Below are 19,675 nucleotides of genomic sequence, written 5' to 3'. Positions count from 1 at the left end.
GGATTGCAGTCAGTGTTGTCGAAGAAACTGCGTTAAAAGAAGGGGAACTACTCTTGTCGGCTAGAGTATGAGTTACTTGCCTTGGGAATTTGCTTGTGATGAACGGGTTGTGCACGGCAGATCTAGATTCAGAAAACAACAACACTCATGGATTTTATATGGAGATTCATGTGTTCAGGCCTGTAGTTGTTAATTTAAACGCGGTATGTTTGTATTGTTTGCTCCAGAGATGTATACTTCGTACGTATAGAGCGTTCGGAACTTTTCAGTCGCAAAAGTAGTACCAAAACAGAACAGCTTCTCAACCCATTGCACTATCGAGGATTCAGGCTGTTGCTGGCTCGTTATTTGTTTGGTTGCTGGGTCATTATCGAAAAATAACTAGCTCTACAAGTTTACAGAGGTAAAGAAGCAGAGGGGGGAATAATCGTTTATAACTGAGGTTGAAAAATTCGCTTCATGACGAGACAAGTATAAATGCCATTCACCCAAACTGGAAACGTCGCTGCCGTCTGCTCGCTTTGCCGATTAGCTGTTCTCTTTTCCTCCCCTTGTTGCATCCTAGTTCTTCAGTTGTTTCTAGTTTTCCGTTGATGTTGTGTTTTGGTCTTCTTCATAAATAGTCTTGTTCAAAATTAAAAAAACTCAAACTTCTTTTTGTTGTATACGAATGAACTAATAAAAAGCTGTTTAACAGCTGTGTTGTCAAATCGAGTTTTTTTCCAAAGTCAGTGTGGCGCCTGCGCAAAACTAATGCGCATAAGAAACGGCGTCTGCTATCAAAACCTGAGATCAACGCATCGACGCAAAAACTGTCATTTTGTAAGTTTGGAACAACAAATAAAGGTCAGAACAGCTATATAATCGCTATTGTATTTTCAGCGTAGCAATAGGGTCCGATATTTAGACTCGAACAAGTATAATGCGACTCGTCTTCGACTCGTCGGTATTATACTTGTCTCGTCTAAATATCGGACCCTATTGCTACGCTGAAAACACAATAGCTGTTAATATATATGCCTCTCTGTCTTTCTCTGCGTCTCTTTCTTTCTGTGTTTCTCTCTCTGTGTTTTATTTTGTATTGATATCTGTCTATCTATCTTTCTTTGTCTTTCTAGCTCTGTTTTTGCCTCTGTCTCTCTCTCCTCCCTCCTCTCTCTCTCTCTCTCTCTCTCTCTCTCTCTCTCTCTCTCTCTTTCTCTATCTCTCTCCCTTTTCTCTCTCTCTCTCTCTCTCTCTCTCTCTCTCTCTCTCTCTCTCTCTCTCTCTCTCTCTCTCTCTCTCTCTCTCTCTCTCTCTCTCTCTCTCTCTCTCTCTCTCTCTAAAGGGCGTCATTGCGAGAGCACACCGCACAAAAAGCATAATATCGTATCTCTTTTTTTTTCAACTGTGACGCTCACGATTGCTTGCCTTCATTTTTTTTTGGGGGGGGGGGGGGGAGGGCTGGTAGACGTGGAACAGCTGATTGAGTATACATTGCAAGAAGTTAGGAATCAACTCTCCGACACCTGTAACTTTGCACGTGGGGAGGATGTCAAACGGGGAGAGAAAAGTACACAAGAGCAGGTAGATGACATTGATTCAAGCGCACAGTGTCCATTTCACGGGTCAACATGACCTGCATTGGGTGGAAAAGAAAACCAAGATTTAAAGATACCTTTCCTTCCCGTGTATTGCCGGAACCATTTGTGACCCTCCACCACGAAATGAGTCGCATGTCACCTCGCGCGGTTCTGCGCTGGGCTTGATATAAGTTCGGAGAGTGTCTGGTAACAGTGTGAGGGTCACCTTAGTCACAGGCTTATAACTCAAACAGTTTTCGCTCTTTTCTAAAACGGTTTTCACCACTGGATAGAGCATAAAAAAACTCTTTGGGAAAATGTAAAAATATGAAAATCATGCAAAGGTGACATGCGACTCATTCCGTGGTGGAGGGTCACATTATTATTAGACCACCACAGATCTGTCCAGACGTTTGTAATAGTGAGTTTGGTGTGGTCGTTCTCTAGTCTGTTAAGATTAGACCATCCTTCCAGCGTCAATTAAAAACAGGCTTAACTGTCCGAATTCAACTTTTTAGAGCCATTTTCATGTGCCGATTTGATCCTTTTCACATAATTTCCACAAAATACACGCAGCGTGTCGCGCTTATGCACGCAGATATGACAGCTTTTCTACAGTATGTTGAACATTGCTGATCAAGTTTCAGAATGCTAATTATTTTGTCTGTGAAGGATCAGTGACTGACCCCCGGCCCCAGTTGTCACCAATACTGAAGAATGATTCATCTTTAAAATAGTAAAATCAATCAAGCCACCATTTACAACTTTTGAAAAATTCTGAAAGGCGGAAAAAGCCGAAATAAGCGAGGCGAAAGTACTCGATCAGGTCAATTAATTAATTAATTAATTAATTAATTAATTAATTAATTTTTAATTAAGCACGTGAATTAATTACGACAAAAGACTACATCGAAGCCTATTCGTTTTCCACGAGACATGAGTTATTTTTGTCTTGAGTATTTTTATGCCCCACCCACCCACCCCCTCCACCACCCCCCCCCCCCCCCCCCACCCCCCCCCCCCCCCCCCCCCCCCCAGTGAATAATTATGTCAGAAATTTGTAAAACATTATAAGATGTTTGATGGGTTGTTGACAGACCAGCTTTTTTGTCGGTCCGAGGGGGAGCATATCGTCTTTTGTTTCATATTTATTGACCAAGGCCGAAGGCCGCGGTCAATAAATATGAAACAAAAGTCGATATGCCCCCCGAGGACCGACAAAAAAGCTGGTCTGTCAACAAACCACCAAACATCGTTTTTGTCATCATTTTGGTAGTGAGAAAATAAGTGCACAATCAACCCAGGGAGCCATGCTTTGAAACACGGGTTCCGTGCTGATAACCACACGAGTCCCGGTTTGATAACCACTGGCAATCAACGATAGCCGTGGAGCGAGGATTATCAGAATGAGCTGGCGTGTGAAAGCAACTTTCTGTGTTTTTGAGTTCACTAAATGTTGGGATGAATATGTCAGGTTTGAGGATGCACATTTCTATCCTGTAGGTTCATCTTGGTATTCCACCCCTCGGCTTTCTGTTGTAAATATTAAGCTGAGTGATCGAATGTGGAAGCTACGTTTGGTCAAAGGTCACAGAAGATTTGCGTCGTGCAGCGAAGGAAAGAATCGCGATCTTGTTTCAGACTCAGTACCTCTTTGTTTTTCATTAGACCTGTCATTCTGCTTGCTCGGCTTTGTTAGATGTTTGCATATCTTGTTGCTATTTTCTTTGCTTTTATTATTTGGTTTCTTATTTGTGCTTCGTTTATCGATACAACGTCTTGTGCACGGGTCAAAATGTGGGTGTCAGGGGTCGTTTTACTTGAACTTGACGTTCGTGTTTCTCCGAACGTCTGTGTATCGAAACACAGATACTCGCACTCCATGACTCTGAAAGAAGACAAAACATATCGCTAGGTTTCATTTGTTTTTGATGAATGTATGGCCTTTCATGAAGTAGATTTTGTTGTTGTTTACTTTTGCCAGTTTGCCAGTTCGTTTTTGGAACTTTGCAAAGCAGTGTCGTGTCGTCTGTTTAGGTCTGGAGAAACACCAATGAAAAGAGCCGAAGAATCCCGGAGCGTTTCTATTGGGTTTGCTTTTGATTATCCATGTATAACCTGCTTCCTGCAACTATGGTAACCGGGGATTTATTGCCTGGGGAACATGAGATTTATTTCCCAGGTGCTTGTGAATGAAAACTCGTGAAAATGATGACAAGGTATTTTGTTCCATATTGACATGCCACACACAGTCTTTATATTAGCCCCAGAATGTTATAAAAAAAATGTTTAATGGAATTTTGGCTGAAGATGCAAACAGACAACCCGCATAAAGTTTCGTTTGGATGGCAAAACTAAAGGTTTGTGTAGTCATCTTTAGCATAGTTGTGTAAATGTTTTAACTGTTTTTATCCTTTTCGGCAACAACAAAAAATAGAAAAATCGTTGCTTCAACAATGCTCTGAGCGCCACTACATCTTTACGAAAATCTCAGGTTAAACTCTGCACTGTACAAGAGCCATCACCGCGGAAGGGGGTGACAAAAACATTGACCACCGTGTCCGTGTCATTGCAGGTGCTGGGGTGGACACACATTGTTGTGGAGGATGGCTGACACTGGCATGGGGACAACACAGGGATGGAGCCAGTATCTTGTCTCGCAGATGGGTCAGTTTGCAGTGTGTGTGTGTGTGTGTGTGTGTGTTTATGTCTGTGTGTGTATGTGTGGGTGTGTGTGGTGTGTATGGTGTGCGTGCGTGCCTGCCTGTGTTTGTGTGTGTGTGTGTGTGCGTGCGCGCGCGCGTGTGAGTGTGTGTGTGTGTGTGTGTGTGTGTGTGCGTGTGTGTGTATGTGCTTGCGTGCGTGCGTGCTTGCTCTAGTTTTTAGCTTGCCATTTTTGGTAATGACTGCCGGTGCATCGGTACTTGACAGTCCTTAACTCAGTAACAATCAGTGGTTTACACTTCGATTACCTGACGTTTGAGCCTCTATGTATAGGTATCCCCATTGATCGTAAGACAGTGTGGGTCGGCCTAATTATATTCTCCACTGTAATTAGTACGCTTCGATCGGAGGGCGATGGACAGAGGCGCTGGGCACTTCCATGCTCTTTCGATTGCTGTCGTTAAATGATGCAAAGTGTCTGTCTTTGTATGATACGTGTACAGACTGTATCACTTACTTACTTACTTACTTACTGCCCGTTATGCCGGTTGGCATGAAGGGCAGCAACAAAGGGCCTTCACTCCTGTACAGACTGTATTATAAACCAGTAACCCCCCCTCCTCCCCTTCCCCTCAGGCTGGTAGCCTGATACTTAGTCCTGTAACACGTATATGTTTCTGTTGTGACTATCTTTCCTCATTATTATTTTGTGTGTGTTTTTGTTCCATCAGAAATCTAGACTATACTCTCCACGTGCTTATGATCGTTCCTTGACCCTCACAGTTCCAAATGTATGAAAAATTACCTCACCTTCATCGTAATTTCCTCAGATGTATTACAGTGCAACCTCGTTTACTCGAACTTCAGGGGTCAGGGAAATTAATTCGAGTTAGAAAGAATTCGAGTTATCCAATTTTACAATACAAAGTCACAATACCGTTTAACTAATGGTTGAAGAAGTCCTTGATGCTCTTCTGGGGGCGGGGAAGTCCTTGATGCTCTTTTGGGGGCGGGGAAGTAGCTCAGTTGGTAGCGCGCTGGCTTTGTAGCCAGTTGGTCGCTATCAGCGTGAGTTCGAACCCCACGTTCGGCGAGAGATTTATTTCTCGGAGTCAACTGTGCGCAGACTCTCTTCGGTGTGCACACATCCCGTGTGCACACATGCGCACGAAAAAGATCCCAAGTTCACAGCGAAAGTCTCAGGGCTTGGAAAACACGAAGACACGCATGCACCATCTCTCGTCTCTGATTATCATGATCGTATTTCGATACTTTGACGACATAAACCCAATGCTGGTGTGTCGAAGAAGACAGCCACAGCGGGCTTGTTCGAGTCAAAGTATCACACCATATCCTCAGCATATTACCAATACCTGTCCCAATATAGGCCAACTGGTCTAAGAGGACGTTAAACCCTAATAGTCAGTCAGTCATGCTCTTCTGCTTCATGTACCATATTTTACGGCTTACAAGGAAGCATCAGTTTCACTCCACTCGGACTCCTTGCGGCTTATCCGACGCTAGCTGCTTATCCGTGACCGATACGTGGCCGGGCTGCTCTGAAAGTTCTTAGAATCTCGCATTATCGAACAACTCATCTTTAATTAAAAATCGTTGTCGTTAACCATATTCTCTTATTGAAATTCAGATCCCCGAGTGTCCCGTTGGCCCTTGATGGCGAGTCCCTGGATCCCCGTTGGCACAGTGGGTGTGTACCTGGCGGTGGTGTTTGGGGGGCCGAAACTGATGAAGGGGAGAGACTCGGTCAACCTACAAACCATCATTGTGATGTATAACTTTGCGCTGGTCGCCCTGTCTGCTTACATGTGTTATGAGGTGAGGGTCGTTTGTAATGCTGAGGAGTGTGTGTGTGGGGGGGGGGGGGTGCGTGTGTGTGTGTGTGTGTGTGTGTGTGCGCGCGTGTGTGTGCTTGAGTGTGTGAGCGCGTGTGTTTGCGAGAGTGTGTGTGTGTGTGTGTGTGTGTGTGTGTGTGTGTGTGTGTGTGTGTGTGCGTGTGTGTGTCTGTGTCTCTGTCTGACTATCTCTGTGTGTCTCTCTGTGCATGTGTGCGCGCACGCCTTTATGGAAGTGTGTGTGTCACGATCGGGTGACAGAGACCAAGAAAGCGTCACTCAGTGGAGTGCCTGTTCTGGGTCAATGTATGATAGAAAGCGCCTGTGCGTGATATTGGACACAGCAGAGTTTTTGCTGACAGTGCTCCCGAGCACGGATGTTTTGAAACGCACGAGCTTCACAGTGCAGGTTTCTGCTGTCATAGGGCTGACGGTTTTTTTCGCTGACAGCGCGCACGGGATTTTCAGGGATTGAGTTTCTCGTGTCTTTTTCCTGCTTGGGGAGGCAAAACTGTGTATAGCTGGACTGGTTTGGTGACAAGGTCAGTCACGTGTATTTGGCTAGGTGGTCTGTCAGAGACTCAAGGACGACACACTTGACACCCAGCGGCAGAAGGGGAAGGACCTAACACACAGTTACTAGAGTATGATGGTTTTTCACCGAGTATCATATTCGGCACTCTAGGGGAACTTCCACAAGTTATTCCTTTCCTCTGCCACGTATTTTGCTGAGGACAAGTCGTCACATTTCCTTCGTCGGCGATGGCTTTCGCATAAGGATTCGACAAGGGGTTCTGGACGTTTTGGGTCACTGTTGACGAACAGAGACTGTTCCAGGGAGGAGGCGGACTTTGCTTCCATTGAGAGTTACAATCATAGGCTTTTGAGGTAATAAATCATTATTTAACGCTGTTGATGAGTCTGTGTTGTGGAATGAAATACTCTCTGTTGTTCTTTCCAGGTTAGCGCATAATTTACTCTCTGTGACGCTAAAATACTAATCTGTATATGGTTTTTGCAGATAGGGAGAGAAGGACGGAAAATGGCTGTTTTGTTGTTGTAAAAAGTCAGTTTTGTGCAGGCCCACGTGCTCGATGAGATATTTAAAGATGACATGTTTTAAGGTGGTGGGTGAGGGGTAGCTGACATGTTTAGTGCACCGATGCTTTCTGTTTGCAGCCTTCCTTCGTTCGTTCGTTTCGTTCGTTCGTTACGTTCCCGTAACATCGGCACGGCTGACTCTGGCGGGAACTGTTGAGGCTACGCTAACCAGGAGACCGGCTAACCAGGAGACCGGCTAACCAGCGGACCGGCTAACCAGCGAACCGGCTAACCAGCGGACCGGCTAACCAGCGAACCGACTAACCAGCATACCGGCTAAGCAGCAGCAGCAGAGATAAAGCTAAGTGCACCATGTCGTACGCACCCCGTTGACCACCGTTGTCTTTTCGTATCTATGATTTCATTGGAGTAGTGACAACGTGGGGTGTGTGACACCTGCACGAACTAGAGCTTTTCGAACAGAACATTCTCATTTCGACTGTATTTACACGGGTTCAGCGTGTTACTATAATTTTCTACATAGTACTGGCATTTTGTCAGTGAACACTGGTTTTTTACGTGTTGAGAACGTAAAAGGAACATATTTTGAGTGAAGGCTCGAGGGAGGTGGAGAGTTTATACATAAACAGGCGTCTGAAACTTATACTTTTGTTGACTCTATTTAATTGTATGCCTGCGAGAGTGGATCGTGGTGTGGTTAGTTAATTAGTAGTAATTAACCGGTTCATAATCACCTTGAGTGATATATTGAAACGTGACAGTGTGTATGTGTTGTGTATGCCTGTGTGTGCGTACGTGAGTCTGTCTCAGTCTCTGTCTGAATGTCTGTTTGGGTGTATTCTTTTCTGTTTCTGTCTGTGGCTGTTTCAGTCAGCCTGTTTGTGTCTCTGTCGGTGTTCGCACGTGTGTATCTGTGTGTGTGAATCTCCATGCCTGTCTGTCCGTGTGCGTACGAGCAAACCTGCATGTATATATCTGCAAGCATGGTCACCTACGTTATTGTTTCTTTGTTTCAGTTTCTGGTGTCAGCTGTGTTAGCTAAATACAGTCTGGTTTGTCAACCCGTGGACTACTCCAGTCATCCGAACTCATTACGGGTAAGAATGGAAAACACGCACCAATAATGGTGCCTTTTAATTAACAGCTATCGTGCTTTCAGCGTAGCAATCGAGGCGGATATTTTGACGAGAAACAGTCTCTGTTTAGTAGAATTGCATTGTTTTCCGGGCCTGTGTATGCTAGCGATTGAAACATCGGCTGGTACAGATGGTGAACCCAGAAGCACGCGGGGTTTTTGTAAATATAAAGGATATTGAGCAACATCCGTGGACATATGGAGCCACACTCACATTGGGCTGTGTCACTCAGTCAGTATCTTAATGTGTTTCTTCAGCCCACGATGACCCCCCGCGGGCCGTTAGGGGGAAGAATTTACCCGATGCTCCACAGCATGTCGTATGAGGCGACTAACGGATTCTGTTTCTCCTTTTACCCTTGTTAAATGTTTCTTGTATAGAATATAGTCAATTTTTGTAAAGATTTTAGTCAAGCAGTATGTAAGAAATGTTAAGTCCTTTGTACTGGAAACATGCATTCTCCCAGTAAGGTCATATATTGTACTACGTTGCAAGCCCCTGGAGCAATTTTTTGATTAGTGCTTTTGTGAACAAGAAACAATTGACAAGTGGCTCTATCCCCTCTCCCCCCCTTTCCCCGTCGCGATATAACCTTCGTGGTTGAAAACGACGTTAAACACCAAATAAAGAAATAAAGAAAGCCCACGATGACCAGTACGCAAGACGAAGGATGGTGGTCTGGCTCTGTCTGTCCAACAGGTTGATTTGGTCTTCCCGTGGGCTGCAGTTGTTGTTCTTGGTCTTCCCGTCCAGTTTTCATCTCAAGTTACGTTTCGGAAGTGTCTTGGCTTCCTTGTAAGAGTTAAGTGGAGGTATAAAACTGGGGAAGACTTGCTCCTTTCTTTACGAGCCTATCTGCTCTCTCATTTCCGGCAACACCAACATGCGTAGGGATAATAACGGGTATTTATATAGCGCCTTATCCGAAGTTCAAAACGCGTATGCCGTGTGAGATGGAATGTTTTACACAATATATCACGCATTCACATCGGCCAGTAGATCAACAGCCTATAGGCGCTGCATCCACCTTTCAAGGCCTATTATTCCAAGTCACACGGGTATTTTGGTGGACATTTTTATCTACGCCTATACAATTTTGCCAGGAAAGACCCTTGTGTCAATCGTGGGATCTTTAACGTGCATACCCCAATGTAGTGTACGCATGGGATAATAAAGTACGTAGTACATGTATAGATCAATAAAGTTCCAAGCAACCGCTTTCATTATACTTTGCTGCGTTCTGTATCTCGACCTCTCACGAGGGAAACCAATATTTGACAAGACAAAAATGTTTATTACTTGCATAGCCATTTTATTTTCATTGTACATTTTCGTTTCAGATGGCACGAGTATGTTGGCTGTATTATATCTCTAAATATATTGAACTTGCTGATACGGTAAGCTATGTCTGTCTGTCTGTCTGTCTGTCTGTCTGTCTGTTTGTCCGTCTGTCTGTTTGTCAGTCTGTCTGTCTGTTTCTCTCTCTCTTTCTCTATTTCTGCCTGCCTGCCTTTTGTGTCTGTCTGTCTGTCTGTCTGTCTGTTTGTCTGTCTGTCTGTCTGTCTGTCTCTCTCTCTCCCTCTCTCTCTCTCTCTCTCTCTCTCTCTCTCTCTCTCTCTCTATTGTAGTCTGCCTCTCTCTGTCTGTCTGTCTCTCCCCCTCTCTCTCTCTCCCTCTCTCTCTTAAAGTTTAATACAAAAAGGTAATTTTTTCTGCAAAGTATCGCAGCCAGGTATTAAACAAGACATCATCATTGTCAAGACAATCTTGGAAAGCTCGTTTTCGCAGTTATTGATTTTACTAAGGGGACTATGCCTAACATCTCCACCCAGCCGTGTCATGCTTTGTTGAGCGGTGGAGAAAGGGAGAATGTACGTTCTGGCTCACCGATTCCGACAGACCCTAAATATTAACGCAAAATAGGCTTCTGGACTAAACTTTTACTAAAATGAAACATGCGACAAAATCAGAAAAATACTGCATAAATCCATACAAAAAAAATACAGTAAAGTAAGGTTGTTTTGAACCAATGCCGGGTCTGTCGGAATCAGTAACCCAGAACGTACATTCTCCCTTTCTCTTATACAACATTCTTAAGCTCAATACGCTCTCTCATTTACAAACTTTACTTCATATGTTCTTTCACTGTTAGAATTATATCTGATACATGCAATGTGACTGTCTAAACGAATAGTTAACTCTTTACAAGTGATTCTATTTTTACTTTTTCTTCCCGTCCTATTTGAATCCCCTTTTTTAAAAACTGCTTTTTCAGATCTTCTATATCGATTGGCTTGTTATATTCAGCTCGTGTTTTTGTTTGAATACTTGCTTTCTTACTTTTGTAGTCATCAAAGTCTGTTTGTATCTGTTTGAATTCTTCGTCAGAAACTTTTGAATCTTCAAGTGCTTTACTGATAGACAGTTTTAGGCTAGACAATTTTGATGATGCAAGAGTGGAAATGGATTCGTGTTTTTCAAGCTTTTTCACAATTTTTTTCATTATAGCTGATGCTATAAATGATAAACCACCAACTGCTGCTGCGACACCACCTAGGATTAGAGAAACTGGAGTCCCTACTCCGGTAGCTAACAGAATTGTTCCCGTTACACCTGCAGCTGATGCAAGGATAGTAGAACCAGTGCTGGCATTAGAAAGGCTGTTGTAAGTTGTTGAGTACTTACGTCTAGCGCGAGAATATTTTTCTAATTCATCTTCTAGTTGTTTTTGTATATTACTAATGTGTGCCAGTCTGAATTGTTGACTTTCTGCTGCACTTTCATCAATATTAGGATAAAGCTTCACACTGCTAGTCATCTTTTTAATGCAAAATATAAAATATTTATCTTAATTCTCACTGGCCAGTGTTTCTGCTAAGCTTTGAAGCTGTTCATTGCTTAACACCTTATCTGTATAGTAGAAAGCAATCAAATCAAGATAAGTAAGATTAATACTTCTTATTTCTGTTAAATTATTTATATCTGCGTTAACAACAACATTTTGGTTTGACGTCTGTTTTTTTATTGTGTTAGAATCCTTTTGAACAGCAATAAATACTCTGACTTCTTCAACATTTAATGGTCTCCAGTTGAGATTTATTCCTCTCATTAGAACAGTGTTTGTGGTTTCTTCCCTTTTCCTGACAACTATATCAAATATCATAGTTGCATTCTGCCCTATTGGAAGCTTGGGTATAAAATCGACAATGGTGTCAGCGTCCTTTTCAACACTTTGTTTTCTGTGAATGAGATAGTTGTTCTTATGGAAAGGTTTAACTGCAACTTCTCCCCTGCTGTTAAACGCAGGAACAAGGCTAACAATTAGTGGTTTAGCATTGATTGACTTACGGAATGTGTCGTCTTTTCCAACAAGAGTGTATGGACTCACAAATTCAAACTTCATTTCCCAGTCAATCTTTTTGATAACAGGACTAAGTACCCATTTTTTATTCTGATGTTTCCACATGTAGTATATGTCATCGACAATTGGATCAGGTACATTAACATCACGGATTTGACCTAGTTTGAGGAATCTTGGTTTCTTTTCATCGTCGATTTCCTTTCTCTTGTAATGACCAGTGTCTGTAAACTCGAATGCATACACTGCACCAACTTCAGCATTGCTCTCAAAGTCGATAGCGTCTGCTAAATCTTTCAACTCTATAGTTGAACATGCAACAGGATAAACTATTGTAGGTCCACTCGACATTTTAATACTCAATATTTTATGGAACTATTTCCAATGTAATGTTAAACAAACAATCAACTGGTTGTCCACTTTGATTTTTCAGATCAATGTGTAGGAATTCATGACACCCTTCCTCCAAGTCCTTGAACTGCAGTGTCTTAAATGTTGGCACGTGCATTTTACAAAAAGAGGCATCACTCGGTGGAAGAATCCTAAGCAGATCAGAACGCTGATCATTAAACAGATTATAGGATGTGTTAAGCTCTCTCATGTGAACAAACAGTACACTGTTAACATCCATGTCAATGGGACGTGTTCCCTTGTATATATTTGTAATTCCAAGCATATCAAGGAGTTTGGTTGGAAACTCAAATGATCTGTTTACTTCTCTAGTTTTGGGCATAGTAAGAGTAGCAATGAGACTTGCATGATTTAAACTCGCTGTAATACCTACTGGAGCAAACAATTCTTTCTCTAAAGTGCAGAAGTCATAGTAACCATCTTCTACAGAATGTGTTTTACCATTAATTCTAACCCAGTTGTTATTCTTTTTTTTACTGATATTATACCAAGTAACCTTGTACATAATTTCATGCAGTGCAACTTTCATTCCTCCATTTTGATTGTTGATAGGGTTTGCAAGTTTAACTGGCACACCAGTCTTCACATTTGTTAGTGTGATAAACATTTTTTATTCAACAACAAAAATGATTCAGTATAAATTCAACAAAGACGTTAAATACAAAACTGGACCATATTACAATCCAAAGACTATTTCTTTCCATGAGTTGGACTTTGCTGTAACAGAAACAGAATCCATTCGCGTTAAAGTGCCTGACCCATTCCATTCTTACCTAAATCCCCCAATCAAAAATGATAGTGTTCCAAAGATGTGGAACTCTCACCCAATTCAGTTCTATCAGAATCAGTTAAACTTTGCAATATTCTGTGCAACCACAGGATGTGGAGTGTCCTATGCAGACCACATGAATAATTCAAACTTACTGACAAAGTGTGTGTACACATTTCACGTTTACTATCAGTGCAGGAGAATCTTGTCTGAACTTCAGGCACCAATGCCGCATGAAAAGAGCTGGAACCCATTCAACAATAGGATAAACATGAAAGTGTATGAGCGTCTCTGCAATGAATTCAATATAGATTTTAAGACCGACTTTAGGCAAAAGCAAGACAAAAACCATGGCATGGGAACACTATATTTATGGGGTGTCCACAGGAGGTATAATTTTGATTACTGGCCAGGTCATACATCTTTTTCTTCAAATGTGCAGGTACAGTTAGGATCAATAGAACAACAGCACCACAATGCATGGACTACTTTTATATTAGACACCGGCAAAGGTTTCACTGGATCAGGTGTTGAAAGGATCAATGAATCTATCCGAACATATGCGTGGTGCTTGCTAGGCTCGCAGGCACAGACACGATCAAACATAATGAGAACAAGCACAGGGTTTGGTGCACAGAAACAGTTGTTATCAAATTTAGAAGATGTCATAAACTCTGCAGTTGATCTGCCTTCCAGCATCAAAAGGTATCAAGACTCTCTCCGTTATGCAAGATCAAAAGTTGACTTTGCTGTTGGTAACGGCCTTTACATGTTACCTTCTGATCTCCAGCTGCAGATTGGAACAATAACAAATTATAACAATGAAATCATTATTGCTAGTGACACCCAGCCGCTTGGAAAGGGTGAAGAACTGAATTCAGAAATCAGAACGATGTTACAGCCATATCACAATGAACAGAAACAAAGCGTGACAAGTGAAGATCACGCTGCAGGTGAAGATCATTCTGTCACTAGGGATGATCAAGCTGTTAGTATTAGTGATGATCATGAATCGCAGAAGACTGCTCTAGTAATTGGTGGAGTGGGTGTAGGCTTACTTTTGCTTTATTCTCGTTAGCAGAACACCTGCAATTAAAACTATTAGAGTCCAGAGATGTTCAGCCATGAAACCAACAACTTTACCTGCAAAAGATAACAGCCAGCTAACAATTGAACCAATGATTCCTGGAAGTGCATCCAAAGCTTTTGCTGCTAGTTTCTTTAATAGTTCTGCAATGTGTTTGAGTTGTTTCTTTACCCATCCCGGATCAGATGGAGATGAAGGTGAAGGTGGAGGTGGAGGTGTGACAGTGCCACCTGTGAGTGTTAACACTAATGTGCTTATTGCAAATCCTAACGCAGTTAGTATACTAGCTATTGTGATTCCCTGCTCTCTGAAAAGCGTTCTAATTCTTTCAGCAAGAGTTGTGTCTTCGTAAAGGATTCTTTGAATTGTATTTTTTATTCTGCTGACCTGTGTTCTCAGTTGTTCTCTATTGTTACTTAGAACTTCTAACCTTATGGCTTTCTCCTCCTGCAAATCTTTTAAACGCTTAGAAATTCTGTTTTTTACTTCTTGTTCTAGGTTCAAATCATCAGCATCAGCAAGTTTTTGTTTCTCTTTGTTTATATCTTCATCCAGCTGACCTAGTTTTGACAGATTATTTGCTATTTCACCTCTGATGGTTTGTAGTGATTGATTAAGGGCTTCTATTTCTCTCATAGGTAATAGTTCATGTGGAGTCTTCAGTGAAGTTTCCTCAGAAAAAGAAGTCTCTATCTCTTGTATAAGTTGATCAGCCTCTTCTGCAAGTTTATTAAGATCTTGCAATGGAACAGATTCTATTTGAGTAGCAGTTGGTAGTCCTAGTTCTGCTTGTTGAAGTAAGGAAACAACATGGGAAGATGATGACCGTGTGCTAGGCACAATATCTAATTGCCTAAGTCGATTAGCAGTAAGTTTTTGTTTTAGTGAAACTTTTGATAGAAACTTAGCAGGATTAGATTTATATGTAAGTTGGACTTTTTCTCCTTTATCGCTAGTTGTATATAAATGATTTGCTTCCATTTTGAACTGGTTTGGATCTAAAACATCAGGTTCTTCTCCTAAACTTTTGTAGAAATCTCTAACTTTACCTTCCAGAAGTTCATGTCGTGCCACCTCATAATGCAGTGAATGATGGTAGGGAACCAAAGGGATTGCTTCGCTCATGTCGTCCGCTGGCTCAAATAAATCTTCAAATCCACCTTCTGCCATTTGTAACTTATTTTTTATTTTGAAAATAAAAAAAGATGGCACAATCGTTCGGTTCTGTTCTTGATCCTTACAGAAGGCTGAAAGAACCTCTCGGGGTAAAAGGAATAAGGCAAACAGTTATAGTTACAAATAATCCTTCTACTATTGATCAGAATGAAATACTTACTGTTAGGTTTCCTAATCTAGGTAAGAACGATGTTATTGTACCAGGCACTGTAAGACTATCATTCAAATTAGAATTAGAATCTGGCTCAGATGAAAATAGGACTTTGGCTTATAATGTAGGAAGAGCAATTGTGAGGAAGATTACTGTCAAACTGGAAGGGCGGGAAGTGATGTCATTGAATAATGCAGATGTATTTTTAGTTTATGCAGATAATTGGTTGACTGACAATGAAAAGAAAAACAGAGTGTTTCAAGGGATTCAGTCAGACAATGGGATAAAAGTTAGAATAGGAGCCGGAGATAAAGCTGACAACAAAAAAGATAACGCTGTCAATGTTGCTTTTGGAAACAAATTTTGTATTCCACTTGACTTTGAACTCATAAATTCACATCCTCCCTTCTATCAAGGAGCATTGCGTGACAGGCTGTCATACGACCTGACTTTCAATAGTTATGATCGTGTTATGCTTTCACAAGACCCGGAAGCAAAGTATAAGGTGTCTGGAATTTCTTTAGAGTTTGATGTTGTAAACCATCCTGAACTGGCTAGACTTATAGAAAATCAGTACAGTTCTAAGCTGCCTATCTATTATGAAAGAGTGTTGAATCACAGTACACTTTCAAAAAGCCAGGCCGATCCAATCTGGAACATTAACTTGAATACACCAGCTAGGTCAATGAAGGGAATACTTATGTTGTTTGAGGAACCAAAAGATTCATATGAAAGGCAAATAGAAAAGTTTTACAATCCACTAATCAATAGAGTATATTGCACAATTGAAGGGCAGCCAAACCAAATATTTGCATCTGGCATGCTGCCATACCAACACTATGATGAAGCAAGAAAGTACTTTACTGGAGGAAGATTGAAAGACCCAACATCTGATCTTGTGGCTAAAGATCTACATTTACACGGTGTTGGCGTAGAAGATTTCTTAACAAATAAATATGCGTTATGGCTGGATCTCAGAACAACTGACGACAACAAACTGCATGGAAGTGGAAGGCGAATTGAAAACGGATCAGAAGGAATCACAATACAAATTGAAAAGGAAGTAGGGAGTAGTAGTAAATCAGTTAAGATCTACGTGTTTGTTGTGTCAGATGCGCAGTTAAACATCTCTGAAAGCAGATTACAGGATATTGTTTATTGAACGTGTTAAAATGAAGTATCTAGATTTTCTTCCAAAAGATCCACACTGTTCTTTGATTTGTGGGGCAACAGGTTGCGGTAAAACAAGATATGTTTTGGATTTATTACAGACTGTTTACATAAATCACTTTGAACACATAGTCATATTCTGTCCAACCATAAAGCATAACAGAACATACAAGGAGAGAAAATTCATATGGTCTGATCAAAATATATTTATTGTAAATCCTTCTGATCGTCTAAATGTTTGCTTGGAGCATTATTTCGATCTTTTTCAGAACACACCAACACTGTTTATTATTGATGACTGTGCAGCAGAACGTGACATTGTTAGAAAGAAAAGTGCACTAGCAAAGCTTGCATTCAGTGGACGACATGCATTAATATCAGTTTGGATATTAACACAAAAATACAATGCAGTTCTGAAAGACTTTAGAGAGCAACTCAAAACAATAACATTGTTCTATTCAAAGGACCGTGACAGTTTTGAAGAGTGTCTTCGAGAAAATGATGTCATTGAAAACAAACAGGAGAGAGAAAGAATAAAGAATAATCTGAAATCTTCTAAGCACTCGAAACTGGTTTTAAAAACTGATCAACCAGTTCAGTATGTATGTTTGTAGAAATCCTTGCTAAGTTCTTGTCAAGTTCTTACTCAAGTTCTTGTCAAGTTCTTACTCAAGTTCTTGTCAAGTTCTTGTCAAGTTCTTACTAAGTTCTTGTCAAGTTCTTACTCAAGTTCTTGTTAAGTTCCTACCTAAGTTCTTACTCAAGTTCCTACCTAAGTTCTTGTTAAGTTCCTACCTAAGTTCTTACTCAAGTTTAATTACTAGATTTTAATTTTATTCTGCATCAAAATAAAATGAACTGTGATGAATTGCTGATGCAGACTGCTACAGATATTGAAATCTGTGACAGTAGGACTATACCTGATAAAAAAGAAAGATTGTATTCACTTGCTGTTTGTGGAAAAACAAAACACTACCTTGGGCAGCAGTTAACTGTGGAAGAAGTACAACATCTTTCCTCAGAAGATATAGAAAAGTATCATGGACGGTATGAATCAGTGCTTGGTTCTAAGATGGTTAGAAGTATTGGACAGACTGTTATAGGTTTGTACACAAAGATCTTTGGACATTTTACACCTCTCGACTCGGAGGAAAACTTAACACATGATCTAACTCATGACCCTGTTGTTTCCAAGTCCCTCGAATCTCTTGCCTGTGGCCTGTATTATCGATTTGGTGCTTTATTAGTACCATTTGTTGCTGGATTAATTACTTTCAAACACATTAATTTTCATAATAAAAAAGATGACAGATCAGTTGAAGCAGACAGTGGAGCAGACGAAAATACCAGAAGTGAACACAGTGACAAAGAAACCTGGTAGAGTAGAAGCAGGAAAAAAACTAGCCGAATGGAACAGACAAAAAAAGTTAAATCAAAAGGCAAAGCAGAACATTATGTCTGAAGTTGAGCAGACACCAAACATTCCTGAAGTGACTAAGGTCACACAAACTGATCAAGAATTAAAATCTTCATTTCTATCATACAGAAAAGTAGCTGTAGCAGCTGTTGTTGGAGGAGGTGGATACTTGCTTTACAAACTTTGGCAAGGCAAATATAAAGTGTCAGAAACACCAAAATCAGAAACACCAAAACCAACAAACAAAGCAGTACAAACAATAAAAAAGCCCACAGTAGTACCTGCAGTGGATTCATTTCATATGGAATAATTTTAATATTTTAATTTTGATAACATAAAAATGAGTTCTGAAAAGACAATAGTTAATCTAGTTTATCACGCTGCAGTGATTGGAGGCTTGAGTGTAGGTTACACAATGCTGGGTAAAAGTCTCCTCAGAATGAAACCAGCCGACTTGGGAAAGTTAGACTTCGAAGACGGTGCTAAACTAATTGGTGTTGTGACAGCTTCCTTTGCAACAAAAGACTTTTTGGTGAAGCAAGGAATTATTCCAGAAAATATAAACATGTAAGACAATAAAATGGCTAGCTTGGTTATGATGGTGGGAGGTGCGATTGTAAATGCGCTTGCATTTTCTGGCAGCAACTATTTGTTTTCTAAACTGCAAAATGGTGAAGAGAGGGAAAGGCACAACAAAGCCATGGAACAACTGGCGAAAGCACAGGATGAATACGAGAAGAAACGAATTGCGCAGTTAGACTTTATGAATGATAAACTCAGGCAGCAAGGACATGCAAACAAAACCTTTGCCAATGTTGATGCAGCCATTCAAGAATACTATCTTGTAACTGGAAAGAAAATGAAGACAAGTGCTCCTCCAAAACTGGGTGACTTTTATCAGCCTTCAGAAGAGCAGAAGGTGGGCGAGATTGTTTTCATTGTTATTGGTATGGCTGTTGTTTACTTTATTGCGCGTGCTGTCAAATCTTAATATTCTGTCATTTAAAAAACCATGAGTGATGCTTTGTTATCTAAAATATATTATTCCCCAAAAGGTTACTGGAAAGGAAGAACTGCTATTGACAAGCTCAGTGACGCAGCAGGTGTTTCTCAAGATATAGCAAAGAAATGGTTGTCAAAGCAGGCAGTTTGGCAGATCTATTTACCTGCACCAAGAAAAATTACACGACCACACTTTGTTAACATTAAACCGAATGACACTCATCAAATAGACCTGCTGTATTTACCGCATGACACAGTCAGAAGGAAGAAATATAAGTATGCACTGACTGTAGTTGATGTTGCAACAAGATACAAAGATGCTGAACCGTTGACAGAGAAAAGTGCTATAGCTACAGCTGTTGCCCTGCAAGAAATTTACAGACGTGGACCACTAAAGTATCCCAGAATGATTCAGTGCGATGATGGTAAGGAGTTTAAAGGAGCTGTCAACCAGCTTCTGTTAAAACATCATGTTACAGTGAAGAGAGGTATTCCAGGAAACCACAGGTCACAGGCTATTGTTGAGAGCTTTAACAAACAGTTGGCAGAAAAACTGTTTTCATATCAGTACCATCAGGAATTTTTGGACACAGAAAGTAAATTGCGTAACACTGAATGGGTCAAAAGATTACCATCAGTACTTAGAGCAATGAATCTGGAGGTATTTAAAGCTACAGGGTTAAGACCAGTTGATGCAATCAAACAGAAAACAATACCTGTTGCTCCAAAGTCAACAACACCAGTGGCATTACTACCTTTCAATCAGAAAGTCAGATATTTATATGCACCCGGTGAAGCTGAGGGTGACAGCAGGAAGCGTGCAACGGATCCAATCTGGAGTATTGACATTCATGAAA

The 19,675-nt window shown here is 40.9% G+C and overlaps 1 protein-coding gene across 1 annotated transcript in view; it reads left to right on the top strand.

Moving 5' to 3' along the window:
- LOC138967069 (very long chain fatty acid elongase 4-like) overlaps positions 1-19,675 on the top strand; it is a 59,413-nt gene that overhangs the window by 30,507 nt on the left and 9,231 nt on the right. Inside the window, exons 2-5 of the mRNA XM_070339549.1 lie at positions 4,138-4,229; positions 5,875-6,062; positions 8,158-8,238; positions 9,618-9,674. Of these exons, the coding sequence (XP_070195650.1) occupies positions 4,169-4,229; positions 5,875-6,062; positions 8,158-8,238; positions 9,618-9,674 (387 nt within the window). The 5' untranslated portion in view covers positions 4,138-4,168. The remainder of the gene's footprint in view (positions 1-4,137; positions 4,230-5,874; positions 6,063-8,157; positions 8,239-9,617; positions 9,675-19,675) is intronic.

This window comes from Littorina saxatilis, linkage group LG5 (genome assembly GCF_037325665.1).
Source record: "Littorina saxatilis isolate snail1 linkage group LG5, US_GU_Lsax_2.0, whole genome shotgun sequence".
In the NCBI taxonomy this organism is placed as follows: domain Eukaryota; kingdom Metazoa; phylum Mollusca; class Gastropoda; order Littorinimorpha; family Littorinidae; genus Littorina; species Littorina saxatilis.
Note: the sequence above shows the minus strand (reverse complement) of the source record. Positions and strands in the feature narration are given on the sequence as shown.